Source organism: Pelecanus crispus, chromosome 2 (genome assembly GCF_030463565.1).
Source record: "Pelecanus crispus isolate bPelCri1 chromosome 2, bPelCri1.pri, whole genome shotgun sequence".
Lineage (NCBI taxonomy): Eukaryota > Metazoa > Chordata > Aves > Pelecaniformes > Pelecanidae > Pelecanus > Pelecanus crispus.
In genome coordinates this window covers 65,074,768-65,089,814 of record NC_134644.1, presented here as the reverse complement: position 1 = coordinate 65,089,814, position 15,047 = coordinate 65,074,768, and the positions used below count along the sequence as shown (strand labels likewise).

General features: G+C 38.9%; 1 protein-coding gene across 1 annotated transcript in view; it reads right to left on the bottom strand.

Moving 5' to 3' along the window:
• Positions 1-15,047, bottom strand: part of NFX1 (nuclear transcription factor, X-box binding 1) — a 69,671-nt gene that overhangs the window by 28,027 nt on the left and 26,597 nt on the right. The window contains exons 6-13 of the mRNA XM_075705494.1: positions 12,788-12,859; positions 11,009-11,148; positions 9,842-9,941; positions 9,478-9,695; positions 8,270-8,367; positions 4,023-4,053; positions 2,842-2,924; positions 2,138-2,246 (exon numbers count right to left, since the gene is read on the bottom strand). Coding sequence (XP_075561609.1) covers positions 2,138-2,246; positions 2,842-2,924; positions 4,023-4,053; positions 8,270-8,367; positions 9,478-9,695; positions 9,842-9,941; positions 11,009-11,148; positions 12,788-12,859 — 851 coding nt within the window. The remainder of the gene's footprint in view (positions 1-2,137; positions 2,247-2,841; positions 2,925-4,022; positions 4,054-8,269; positions 8,368-9,477; positions 9,696-9,841; positions 9,942-11,008; positions 11,149-12,787; positions 12,860-15,047) is intronic.

Genomic DNA, 15,047 nt, shown 5'->3' with positions numbered 1-15,047 from the left:
TATCGGGTCAGAATCACGTAACGTACACGTCTGAAATCTCAACTAGCAGCATCAAGGGAAAGCAGGTAAGAAATCTTAAGAAAGATACTACTTAGGTGATTTACCTCTGGACAGAGTCAGAACGGGAGGCTTCAGGGACACAAAGATTTAAGCCAAATGACCGTGAAGTATCTGGTTCCTTGAGTAGGTAGTTGCTTTTTCTGTGCTCAGAAAAGGGCCTCACTGCAAAATTTCAGCAGTGAAGCCTGACCTCTCAATTGCATCACATCCAACAGTGGAACAATTTACAGGAGAGGCAATCCTTAGGTCTCTCCAGTCTATGACTGGCATCTGAATCTTAGGTCTGAGAGTGAGCTACAATCCTCAAAAACATTGCAGCAATGTGGAGAAGTTTAATGATCTTGAAGATCAAACCTATGAAATCCAGTGAAGAAGGACAAACCGCTCAGAAAAATCTGTGCATTCTGACTCAACTAGACCAGAAGTTACTAACAGAACCTCTGAGATGTTCAGATTACTATTTTGCTTTGTCAAGAGAAATGTTTGGACACAGAAACTTTTTTTTTTATTTTAAAGAGAGGTACAGTCAGCATGTGTGTTATATTCATAAGGCTATTAAGACAGACTACAATGCTATTTCAACCACAATGAGCTTTAGAGGCTCTAGTACCTTTTCTTTTCCAGCATGTTTCCTTGAAAAGTTGGTCTCCATAAAAATGGAGTTCTTTGACTACGTCCATGTGCATATGATATAGGAGAGACACATGTACTATTGCAGCTAAGACACTTCCAGCTGTAAACAGTATCCATACAATGTACAACACGTGTCTCTCTCCTTTACGCTAATGTCGTGAGGTCTGGTTCACACTTTCAGCATCTTGCTGTCCTCTTTCCTACATTCCAGTGAGCAGTTCCAAAGCAGTACCCAGTTTCTGAGAGAGACTCACTTTTCTCCAGCAATGACTGCAGAACTACTAGACAAAAGACAGTATTTGATGAAAGCCGAAGGGGAAATAGAAGTGAGTATTTATATTCCATTCTAGAAACACTCTCCCCTCACAGTTTTACTGTAGATTACAGCAGATGCAAAAATAAACCTAGAATTCGCAGCTGTAAGACTTAACGATGACGGATTCAAAGAAAATTTCCAAATTTCTTAAGTGAACACTGAGTGGAAGGATGAGTACAAGCTGAAGAATCCATTAAGGGTTTTCAACCTTCAAAAACTGCATTTAATAAATAGTTTATAATTTCTGTGATAAGCTACATCTATATAAAGAAAGGGGAAACCTATATTAAAATATGAGACTGAGAAAAAAAATTAAACTGCTATCACATATTAAGATGTTCCAGATCAACTAAAGGTTCTGCTAGCAGAAGGAAACATAGAAGCATTCTTCTGTCTGCTTCAGCCCAAAATCAGAAAATTTAGTATTATCTACCTATTATAATGGCACAAAATAATCAACTTATGGTCCCCTATCTCAACTGGTAAAAAGCAGTTGTAGAAAACCAGTACATTCAACTCACACAGCTTTTAACAGAGTGCATGCCTGTCTAAAGCTACGGCACCAGCTTAAATCTTTAAATAGTTCAGCAATCCTAAGAAAATTAATACCTGCTGGCTGTCAATCTATTTCTAGCAATTCAGTACTAATTTTCACCATCTAGGACATGACCAGAAAGCCTAAGACACACGCGACTGACATCTCTCATTTCTTCACATGGTCCTGTCCAGATAAAAATAACTAGTGTACCAAGTTGGGAAAGTCTGAATTCTAAGCAGCTAAACAAGTTCTGGTACATACTTCAATATCTTTAACATTGTTAAACAAGAGTCCCCTTAACTCAGAAATTATCTTTCTAAACTGGGGGTTTTTTTCCTTGCACAATTCCTCAAATTTTTTAAGTGATCACTGGATCAACATACATAACTGAATATATTTCACTGTAATTCAATTTTTATGAAGTGTTGGATTTTAATAGTTAACTCATCTAAAATGAAGTAACTTTCATGAAAAAAACCATACAATTAAAATCAACTGCATATTCTTCAGGTTCTGGTCAATTTGGATCACATTCTCTGTCCAACTCAGACCAGTTAAGTGAACAGATTTCTAAGAAATTATGTACTCACTTGTTTGCCAGCATGTTTGACAACTGCCCCGATGACAGGGTTCTTCACATCTATGAAGCCCACAGTTGAGTTTACGACCACAAACCAAAGAGCACTTATGTTCTGTGTCCTAGGGGGAGGCAAAAAAGAAAAGCAGTTTATATTTTAATTTTTATTTTTATTTGTAATTAAATTTTATTTTAATTAAATTTTAAATATATTAAACTATAAACCCCACTGGTTTATTTTTCCTCTGTGAGGTCATAATCTACTAACTGACAAAACTGTATAGTGCAAAAAATAGCTTAGGCCTGATCTATACAGTCTTTCCATCACTGTATGGATACACAATTTTTAAAGCGGATTCTGTTAAGACCTCTGTTGCAGATATAGCTACATCATAGCTTATGCTTCTTGTATTAAGTAATATCCTTCCCCTCCCCACTCTCCCTGGAATCACTGCATTGTCAAAAAGCACTTTTACACTGATTTAATTGCATTTAGGCCGGAACATGGGTTTTACATTTATAATGATACACATAAAACAAATGCTGCAAAATAAATGCACGCATACAAACTTTTTGAGCATAACCAATACTGCAAATAGAGACTGAACATGCACAAAAATGGAAACAAATACAAAACCAAAAAAGTCTTTTAACATCGCAAACAAAACCAAACACACATCACAATGAATAATTTTATAAAACCACACATAAGCTTACCACACAGCAAACTTCATTACACTTATGTCGTCCACATGATCTTTTCTTGTTGCATCGCTTGTCACACATGAACGTAATAGCAGCTATTAAAAACAAAAAAAAACCCAGTCATAACTTGTATGTCTTTGCTTACGCTGAGAACAAAAGCTGCAATCACAGTATTATGCTAAGGCTGTTGCAGAGCCTGGTCTAGAGGAGACTAATACAGAGTAAGTCAGCAAGTAAACTTTTAAATTACTTGCTTTTCCACACTAATTCCCCATGTGAACACTTGGCTTCCTTTAAACAAACCCCTTCAAAAGGATTTTGGAGAGCAGAATACATGAAACTAGTTTATTTCACATTAGTCTTTACACCATAAACTCTGCACAACAGAACACAGGAAATGGGATATCCTGGTACACTGGAGTACTACAAACATCCAGTTTAAGACTGCTTAAATTGGTAAGGCAGTAGAAGTCAGCTAATACAACTACTGCCGATATGCTCATGAAACTAGTGCTAACAAAGAACATCCTTATCACCATCCACAGGTAACAAAAGCAACCACTTCTGGATTCTGAAGAGCAAAGTCTTCATAGACAAAAGCTCAAATTAGGAAATATGCATATTACTACCTTATGTATCTTGTAAATAAGTACCTCAGTATGACAGGGGTCCATTTTGAGATGCTACATCCAGAATACCAAGTAGTGTAAAATTGGAACTCTCTGCCAGGCTCAGATGCAAAGACCAGCAGCATACAACTATGAAGCAGAATCAAAGCCTGTATTTCCCCAGGAACTTGGACAAGAGCAAAGCCAAAAGCATTACTTTGCATCTGAGCTGTACAAGTTTACCCAAAGATATAGAGGATGCCAGGGGGGCAACCTATTGAATATGGCAGGTGGCATAAGAAACTGTTCAAATTTAAACAGACAGCTTGTCTGGAATCTTCAAGATAAATACTGAAGAAATCCCTCCTTATGTAAAAGATGGATAGGAATGAAAGATGTTTATTTCAAACCTCTTCCCAAAAGTAGCAGCATCTCAAGAAATGACCAACTTGGCATAGAAGTACAGATAAAAGAAGCACTACTGATCAGATGTTTCCCAACTTGGTCAATCAAACCCAAAATTAATATGAGCTGTGTATCATTTTTAAAATGATTTCACATCATATATGTAACATAATATTGTACCTTTATTTCTGAGGAGAGCACATGGGACTTCCTAGGAAACAAACAGGGAGCAAGGTTATAACAGATAAAAACTGAAACTTACTTGTCTAGAAAACACCTAGTCAAATGATACAGAAAGAAGCAGCACTCCCAGTTTTCATTTGTATACAGAAGTGCTATACACAAGTGAAACAAAAGCTGGAAAAAGTCCTCAAATCTTTTAACATAATACTTTGTCCTTAGAGGTTCAATACCAGTTTAAAAAAAGAAATTGTAGCTTTGTATTCCCCACTTCATTCAGCAGATGATGCTGTAAGTGACAGAAACAGGTTTGTCCTAAGAAACCAGAAACTCGCATGGAAAAAACCAAAAGAGCTCTCACAGATAATACTAACAGAGCGCATAAAATTGTGCTTTGACCAACTGTCCCAAAAATCCAAGTCTGACTTGATTAAGAGTGAAGTCAGATCTCATGATCAAAAAAGTTTTACCTAGATTAAAGACCTCAACATGAAAATAAAAGGCGATAGATGAAAAGAACACTGTTGATCGACTACATTTAAACCTTCAGTCACCACAACTTTACGTTCTGAGTTGTCATGTCTGAGCACCACATTTTTCATGACTGAATTAAATTACCACCGCAGTTCACTCACATTTTTTCAAGGAGCAACTTTCTGGTGTCTGAGAAACTGCATAAACTAAAACCCAAACCTCACTACTTTGTTTCAGGCCTCAAAATGAAAGATAATCTGAAGCCTTCTACCCCATAAGTACCTTCAGCAAACTTTCAAGAGAAAACTATTCCAACCTCATGCAAAGTCTCAGTCATGTCTATGTACTTATAGACATATATTCAGAAGCCATCTCTTCTTACAGATGATATAGAACAGGTCAGAAAAGTCATCAAGGCTCCTGTGACAGTAGCCAAACATTTCAGAGCTGTGATCACAGAAAGTAGCGTAGTTTAAAAATATATAAATTATTATATAACAATTGCTGAGAATCTGCTGGGTCACTATATAAATGTATGAAGAATGGGGACCAGTAAAAAAATCCATATTCTCTCAAAAAAAATCTAAAGCAAATCTACAAGATATTACTTGACCTGATTGCCATAACTGAAGCTTGGTGGGACAAATCCCACGACTGAAATGTGGCTATCGATGGCTACAGGCTGTTCAGAAGGGACAGGCAAGGAAGGAGGGGCGGAGGCGTTGCCCTCTACATAAAGAAATCAATACAGTACGAAGAGCTGTCCCTGAAGAATAGCCACGAGCAGGTCGAAAGCTTATGGGTAAGAATCAGAGACAGAGGCAACAAAGGGAACCTTGTGGTTGGTGTCTACTACAGGACACCTGATCAAGGGGAGCCGACTGACGAAGCCTTCTTCCTCCAGCTCTGGGAGGCTTTGTGCTTGCAGACTCTCGTCCTGCTGGGGGACTTCAACCACCCTGACATTTGCTGGAAAAGCAACACAGTGAACTGTAGGCAATCCAGGAGATTCCTAGAATGCACAGACGACAACTTCCTAAGCCAGGTAATACACACCCCTACCTGAGGGGACGCGATACTGGACCTGATGGTCACCAATGCAAGTGAGCTCCTCAGTGATGGCAAGACTGGAGGCAGCCTGGGCTGCAGCGATCATGTGCTGGTGGAGTTCAAGCTCCTGAGAGACATGGGAAAAGCGAGGAGTACAGTCAGGACACTAAATTTTAGAAAAGCAAACTTCCAGCTCTTCAAGCAGTTAGTCAGAAGGACCCCCTGGGAAACGGTCCTCAGGGACAGGGGAACGGAACAGAGCTGGCAGATCTTTAAGGATACCTTCCATAGAGCGCAAGAGCTCTCAGTCCCCAAGTGTAAGAAATGAGGCAGGGAAGGGAAGAGACCAGCATGGCTGAGTTGAGACATGCTGGTCAAACTAAAGAGCAAGAGGGAACTGCACAGGCAGTGGAAGCAGGGATAGGTGTCCTGGGAAGAGTACAGGGAAGCTGCCTGGTTGTGTAGGGAGGGGGTCAGGAAGGCCAAGGGGCAGCTGGAGCTGAATTTGGCAAGGGATGTATGTAAAGAATAACAAGAAGGGCTTCTACAGGTATGTCAACCAGAAAAAGAAGGTTAAAGAAAGCGTACCCCCCCGATGGACAAGAATGGTGACCTAGTATCAACAGACGAGGAGAAGGCTGAGGTACCCAACAACCTCTTTGCCTCAGTCTTCACCGGCAACCTCTCTCCTCACCCCTCCTGAGCTGATGGACCGCAAGATGGGGACCAGGGGGGTAAAGCCCCTCCCACTGTAAAGGGAAGATCAGGTTGGAGACCACCTGAGGAACCTCAATGTACACAAGTCTATGGGACCTGATAAGATGCACCCCAGAGTCCTGAGGGAATTGGCTGATGGAGTTGCCAAGTCACTCTCCATGATATTTGAAAAGTCATGGCAGTCCGGTGAAGTTCCTGGTGACTGGAAGAAGGGGAACGTTGTGCCCATTTTTAAAAAGGGAAGAAAGGAGGACCCTGGGAACTACCAGCCCGTCAGCCTCACCTCTGTGCCTGGGAAGATCATGGAGCAGATCCTCCTAGAAGCTATGCTCAAGCACATGGAAGACAGGGAGGTGATTCGACACAGCCAGCATGGATTCACCAAGGGCAAGTCCTGCCTGACCAACCTAGTGGCTTTCTATGAAGGAGTGACTGCATCAGTGGACAAGGGAAAAGCAACAGATGTCATCTACTTGGACTTCCGTAAAGCATTCAACACAGTCCCCCACAACATCCTTCCCTCTACATTGGGGTGATATGGATTTGATGGGTGGACTGTTCGATGGATAACAAATTGGCTGGATGGTCGCATCCAGAGGGTCGTGGTCAATGGCTCAATGTCCACATGGAGACCGGTGACAAGCGGAGTCCCTCAGGGGTCCGTACTGGGACCAGTGCTATTCAACATCTTCATCAATGACATAGACAGCGGGATCGAGTGCACCCTCAGCAAGTTTGCAGAACGACACCAAGCTGAGTGGTGCGGCTGACATGCCAGGAGGACGAGATGTCATCCAAAGGAACCTGGACAAGCTGGAGAGGTGGGCCTGTGTGAACCTCATGAGCTTCAACAAGGCCAAATGCAAGGTCCTGCACCTGGGAGGGGGCAACTCCCATAATCAATACAGGCTGGGGGGTGAAGAGATTGAGAGCAGCCCTGCAGAGAAGGACTTGGAGGTACTGGTAGATGAAAAGCTGGACATGAGCCGGCAATGTGCACTTGCAGCCCAGAGAGCTAACCATATCCTGGGCTGCATCAAAAGAAGTGTAGCCAGCAGGTCGAGGGAGGTGATTCTGCCCCTCTACTCTGCTCTGGTAAGACCTCATCCGGAGTACTGCGTCCAGCTCTGAGGCCCTCAGCACAAGAAGGACATGGACTTGTAGGAGTGGGTCCAGAAGAGGGCCACAGAAATGATCCAAGGGCTGGAGCACCTCTCCTATGAGGCCAGGCTGAGAGAGTTGGGGTTGTTCAGCCTGGAGAAGAGAAGGCTGTGAGGAGACCTTATTGTGACCTTCCAGTACTTAAAGGGGGCCTACAGAAAGGATAGGGAGAATCTTTTTAGCCAGGCCTGTTGTGACAGGACAAGGAATAATGGATTTAAACTAAAGAAGAATAGATTTAGACTAGACATAAGAGAGAAATGTTTTACAATGACGGTGGTCAAGCACTGGAACAGGTTGCCCAGAGAGGTAGTGGAGGCCCCACCCCTGGAAACATTCAAGGTCAGGTTGGATGGGGCTCTGAGCAGCCTGATCTAGTTAAAGCTGTCCCTGCTCACGGCAGGGGGGTTGGGCTAGATGACCTCTAAAGGTCCCTTCCAACCCAAAGCATTCTATGATTCTATGATACTATAAAATTTTAGTTAGCTTTTTATGTTAGTCTACCTTTCTTCTCTCAGTTTACATCACTCTTGGTAAAACTACTATTCTTTGTGCTATATACTGCAGGATAATACAGGACTTTGCAGCCAGCTTAAAACAGAATTCTGTGTGAACTCTTCAAAATTACTTAAAAAAATCACCTTCACAGTAAGCAGCCTATGTTAGCACTTCACAGTATGATCTAGTTAGCATGTATCAGTTAGTATACAATGAAGGTTCTTGCAACTAAGAAGCAGAGCACGTACTTCTCAGCTTTCTTTTCCTCAACTACTTCAGCTCCTTTTTCTCCACAGCTTTAGAAAACAAAGATTACCTGTTTCCATGGTCAAGATTTATACACTCACCTTTTTTTTGAAGCCACACCTACAATAAATATTCGATGTGTGAGAACACGGTTTACAGTCTCCTTCATGGCAAAGACTTTCACATGTATGAATGAACTCTAGCAAAATGAAAATACAAAAGATTAACAATTAATAAAAAAATAAAATCCATAACCTGGAACTTCATATTTATTAGGAGCATCACTGGTCAAAGATACTAAGGTTACATGCAGATGGGTTTCCAAACAAATTAACTATTTTAAGTGAAATGTGTATAAAATTTTGCCATTATTTTCAACTTTTTAATCCTGAATCTACAGACTAGAGTTTCAGGTTTACAATTAACATTGAAAATGCATACATTTAAAATATTTTTTACATTAACGTATGGGGCGGTAAGAGATTGTGTGATACTAGCTTACCCAAGTTCCAGGAATTGTAAGTAATTTTTTATTCCTTTTCAGCCCAAGAGAATGACTTACTGTGCATACCTTCATATTTCACTTACTGGGTTAACTGAAGTTCAACTGAAAGCTACATTACTCATTCCCTTTCTACTTGTTGTCCTTAGACTGACAGAATAGATCGGTCATTAACAAGAAGCCCTCATCCTGACAGCATTGGTCTCTCTGCTCTCTAAAGTCTAACAAATCACGATTAAATATGTAGTCTGTAAAACTGGAGCTTCACACAATCTCACAGTTAAATACACTTGAGTTACCTAATGCACTCATATTGAAGCGACAAATTGCTTCTGCACATAATTTTCTCCAACTTTCCAACGTTACTTCTTACTTCATGACCCTTTTACAGCAGCAGGAAATGAGTATTTACTGGAGGCATCTGAACAAAGTCATTTATCTCTACCAGTCTCCACATGAAACCCAAAGATCTAGGTGGGCTTTTAAAAGACATCAGTACATACTACTCTGGAAATTCCTACACCTCTATTCCTCTACCAATATAGGAAAGTTGCATGTAAACAAAATTTAAAAGGCTAGATAGTGCTAGTGCTTTCTAGACAAATATTATTTCCTGATTTTAAGGTATCAATGTGAACAAATAGCCAGACTGCAGCCTCTGCAGTGGCTTTTACACTCAGTTTGGTTAAAACCAAAATCACTAATCAAATATTTATTTCTTGAAATGAAACAGTTAAGGACCTTTTTTTTTTTTTTTTTAAAGCAACAAGGTAATTTGAATACTCTGATGCAGAAAGTTCTAATTACCATAGCTACCACAAGAAAGTGGTTTGCCACATGTTTTTCCACAGGATGGGATAGGGTCTGTGCATATTTTACGTTCAACACATCCTAGTTCCAGTAACTTGCTGAGAGGAGTCTGACCACAGGGACAGCGATACACTACTTGTGGAAGTCGTGGACAGAGCTGGCAAGGCTGAGGATGGCATACTTGCATACAGTTGTGCCTCCCACAGTTTAATTTTCTGGAAAAAAAACAAAACCAAAGAAACAACAACAACAACAAAAAAAAACCCAAAACGGGGGGGGAATTACCTAAGAGTATCATGATCACTGAGTGAGAATAAAATGACCTTTTTCTTGTCAAAAGCTTAAGTTATAGTGACCTTACTTGCCACATATGTTCTGACATGAGAAATTCCCAAATCCATCAGAGAATTCTTCCTTTGTCCCACACAACACTTCTTTAAAGTTGCTTCCACAGTAACACACTGAAAGCAAGCAATATTCCACAGAAAACAACACAAGAGAATATCAGTGACACAATGCCTCCAGCAGTGCAGTAAATACAAAAAGGTAAAATGTGAAAAATTGCTAGTCAATTTTTAGAAGGATAATGAAGTTGCTGCTCTTTAGATTTATTTCAGCAACAAAGGTTTCTCAGTCTCAGCTGGAATTCCCATTTTATTTGTTTTGATAAGGAGATCAAAACTAAAGGGGAATTACTATCTGCACAAAAAGCTTACTTAAAGCAGTATACATAACAAGTTAATTATTACCTTAAGAGTTGAGAAAATTAACTTGCAATTTTCTATATAAACTGTTCAAAAAATATATTTGTATTTTGGCACACATACTTGGACAATTTAATTTCCATTTCAGACCAAGTTTTGAAAATTTTTACAGAAACCGTGAGTAGCTTATTGAAATGTGATTTGCTATACCTCTTTCTATTCTTCTTCCATGTACAGTTTAATTAAGTTTCAGAATTATAGTAAAAGATTAAGTAGGATCATAGGACAATTCAGGTCAGAAGGGGCCTCAGGGGATCAGCTAGTCCAAGCCCTTACTTAAAGCTGAGTCAGCGATGAGATCAGACAACATTGCTCAGTGTTTTATTCAGTTGGGTCCTGAAAACCTTCAAGTTTCCAAGAAATGTTTTTCCTTATAGCTAGTTATAATAATTCAGCTTAGGCTCACTGTCTCATCCTCCCGCCAGGCACAGCCTGTTTCTGTCTTCTTGATTACCTCCTATTAGCTATTGAAAGGCCACTAACTCAGCATTCTCAAGCTAACAAAGCCCAGTACCACCAGCCTGTCCTAATAGGGCACATGCTTCAACAGTCTATCATCTTGGCAGGGTTCTTTCTAGTCATGTCTATATTCTTATTTAAATATATAGTGATGCTGACACATTTTCTATTTTTTAAGTATTCTAGCAACAGATTTTGGTTTTGTTAAGTAAAACTAAAGCACTTGCCTCTTGGTACTGGGTTTTTTTTCACACTCTTGTTTTCATAGTATAGAATGGATACACATAAGGTATTTCAATACTTACCTTGCTGTGCTGTTAATTGGCAAGGTGGACATTTTCCTGCATGGCACACTTGAGTACAGCTGTGCTTACCACAGTTTAAAGTATTTCCACATACATTAGAACAATGAATTTTTGTTGATTGGCCACAGCGAACTGAATGACTGTAGAGAAATGACACCATAGGCTGTCAGCTACCTTACTATCTATAGAGCAATTATTAAAAAGGCAAATACTTTTTCAGTAAAATGCCAAAGCCTTTGAAAGGGAACATAACTTATTAACGAAAGAGTTTTTGGGAAATAACCCCCCTATTTTTCCCCCTACTTCCCTTCTCCCACCCCCCTAAAGTAGGACACATCACAGTAGTGAGTCTGTGGAATTTTCTCTCAATAAAATGGAAAAGAAAAGGTGACACTATAACTTGAACCTTATGTATGGTTATGCATTGTGCCAGAAGAGCAGATACTTCAATTACAGACATCTTTACGAAGACTTAAATGATCCTAAATCCATTGAGCACAATGAAGATAGGGATGTGGGCCTTAATAGTGAGTCAGTAGTCTACGAATAGATATGTTTTTTTTAAATTAAATTGTTAAAAAAATGGGACAAGACAATAAATTCACTTCTTTTTCCATTCTGGCTGGCCTCATACAATGGCTGCAAAATGAACATTTGAAATAGTAGCTTTAAAACATCTTTAAGTCAAAGGTGCCATACCATACATATGAAAAAATGCTACTTAGAAGCAAGTTTTAAGCATTAAATGCAGTATTACAAAAATCAGCAATCTGGTGAAACTAGCTGGCACCTGGGAAAAAATAAAAAATCAAAGTTGGTTGCTTTATTAAACTTCCAAATGCAAGGAATAGCTAGAATAAGAAAAAGAAAAAGGAGGCGATCTTACTATGTAAAATAAAATTCAGTAATCTACAAACAGTCCATTTTTCTACTGAAGACAAAGTGCTTTCAACTACCCATACTGCCACAGAAATAGCTGTACCTTCTTTTGAAAAATTAAGATCACTTCATATTACATTCAAACTTTCAGAAACAATTGTAAAAGTCTGAAAACCTTTTTTCTAGAGCAAGAATACTAACACTGAAATCGGTTTTTTGTTTGTTTTGGTTCTGGAAACAAGCACAGGGAAACATTTTATTATACAGAATCATTTCTAGGTAGTTAGACAGGGATTCTAAAGACTCAGAACAACTGAATATGAGAGATCACAGATAGTATGGCCAGTATAGTCTTGCTGTTGGCAATGACACTATGCATCAAACATGCAAGGAAAAAGTTAGCCTTCAAGTCTGGAATAATCTACAGGCTTCTCTCTTGCTAGTGGTACAGCTTCCCAGAAGTGTACGTGTCATTTTTGAAATTATTATTTCCGGAATGGAGTAACTCAACTTTACATTCCATTCAGATAGAAAAGGTGTTAATCTTTTTCTACTTCTTTCTCTGTGTCTTCTACAAAATAAAATAAGTACTAGAATAGGATTTCAAAATTGAATCAACTCACAGACTGCTTGGACAATTCAGCTACACGTACCAAAACTTGATTTTAAACACAGACAATTCTTTTTTAATTAGTTATTTTTTTCTTAAAAGATTAAAAGTAATTCTTTTTTTTAAATATAAAATTATCTGAATTATTTTAGCACACAAATAGAAGTTATAGCTCAGAATAAACTTTGTTCTGTAAACTTTTAATAAGCTATAAGAAAAATGTTATTATATAAACTTTTAATAAACTATTCTTATATAAAATTTTGTTTGTATAATAGAAGCATTCTCACCTTGTTTGTCCACATTCACATGTTTTTGTCACAAAGGCTGGGCATGAAGGGCAAGGTCCTGGATGGCACAGGCTTAAAAATAAGTCAAAAGAGCAAACAAAATGGTAAAGTTAACTTTAGCTTTACTACAATCCCAGAGAAACAATCCACCATGATCCAATCTGCAGTGCGTTATCATAACATTATACAAGCCACCTACACTCCTACAGGGTATGAAAATGTTATTAACACAAGAAAAAATATTAGATTATTACAGTTGCATCCATCTCAAATGTCACTGATGTTGAAGGAAAACTTTAGTATTCCTGCTGCTGTCAAATCAACAGCAATAGTACTACTAACACATTTCATATTTTGCATTTCACCAACAGACATGCATCAACTCAACTGTGTTCATCACTGATAACACTCAAAAGAAACATCACATGTCCCAAACCATTAATACATTTCTTTCTTCAGTGATCTTAAAGAAATTAGAGACAAGCACTTCTCTATGAATTTCTTCCTTTGAGTTGGTGGCTTTATCTTTGGACTCAGCATTTCTAATGCCACCAGTAAGAGCTGTTGCCTCCTCTTCCTGTAAGGTAACGTGTGGGAGATGCAGCAAGTCTGCCTCAGTTTTCTTTCTTACCATCAAGTGCAATTTCCTGTAACTGTCATCAATGCCAGTCCTTTACTTGATTATCAGATCTCACCTCCTACTTTAAGAAACACTAGATTGGCCCTATCTGTATATAAGACCTCTGTTGGGCACAGACAAGCCCAGGTTTGTGAAATTATACTTAACTAACTTGTCTGCACTCTTCCCTAGCCAGCTCCCAGTTCCCTTCCTTTGCAAATACAGCAACTCTCATGTGGAGGAATTATTATCGGCCAGGACTGACCAGCCCAGACATCCTAGCCAAAAGAAAAAAAAAAAAAAAACAAAAACACACCACGGCCAAAAACCCCCAACCACCCACCACAGGCTACCCAATTACATGGTAATTATTAGTACACCAGTTACTATAGTCATATGCAATATAATTGAGTCATACCAGCAGTTTGCCAACAGTCATCTGGCTGCCTTCTTCCTCTACCACTCCTCCCAGTTGACAAGGCCTAATCTGTCACCCAGCTTACACCAGCTCTAACAGTAAAGCCAAGCCATTACACGATAAACCAATTCAACACAAAACACACCACCAAAAACAAACCCAAAAAATAAACCAAAGAAACCACAACCTTCCCTCTTTTGATAGGTCAGTTTCATGGCATAACAAAGAGTTAAATAAGCACCAGAGCAGCCACAAGGAAAGGGAGAAAAGAGCAAAACTGGATGGAGCAGGGAAAACATGATACAGAGGGAAACGGGAAGAAACCAAAACCATTAAATGAATTAAAACGTATTGTGGAACTTCAGACAATGAGAATTGACATGCATTCTGCAACAGAAAGCCTCTTGTAAAAGGACAGCACTATGTATTTCACTGTCTTGACTTCAATTCTCACAGACCCATGTAGGATTCTAAAGACTGGATGCCAGCTTATAAACTTAAGAATCAGATCAAAAGTAGATATAAACTCAAAATACTTATGATCTAGGTCATAAATTGGAAAAAGGAAAAGACACATCATCTTCAGAAATCTTGTCATGTTAAGTTTTCTACTTGATACGTTATTTTCCTCAACATTGCCATATTCAAGCAATGTTAACATTGCTCCCATGAACCCAGTCTTGGCACACTTTCTGATGATACTATACCACACAACAGCAATTTATGCTCATCACAGGTATTTTTAAGTCGTAAATACCTATAATAGTAGACTGCAGTGTTATAGCAAGATTCTTTCTGTTAGAAGAGTATCACACAATTAACTTCCAGACATCTCCAAGTATTGATAATGTGTGTTCCTGAGTTAGTTTTAAGTAAGCTTGTGTCATTTTGTGTGTGAATGAACAGAAACATTCTAGTAATGCAAAAACTGACCCTTTGAAACCAAACTTCTGACTTTAAAAATAAGTATTCTTTATGCATCCTTCCAGACACACGCACTTGAACGCTACTTATTTAGCAAAAGTCTCTGGTACAATCTGGTTTATGCAGAAGCTACAGTATGCCTACAGTTCCAGGATTTACTTGATCAATACAACAACAATTAAGATAGAAATTCAAATTTCATTCAGTACACAGACACGCACAGGAAGTGCAGAAAATTCTCCTTACATGACAAAATGGGTGATACCTTAGAGTTTTAGTCTGTTTTAAGTGACTAAGCA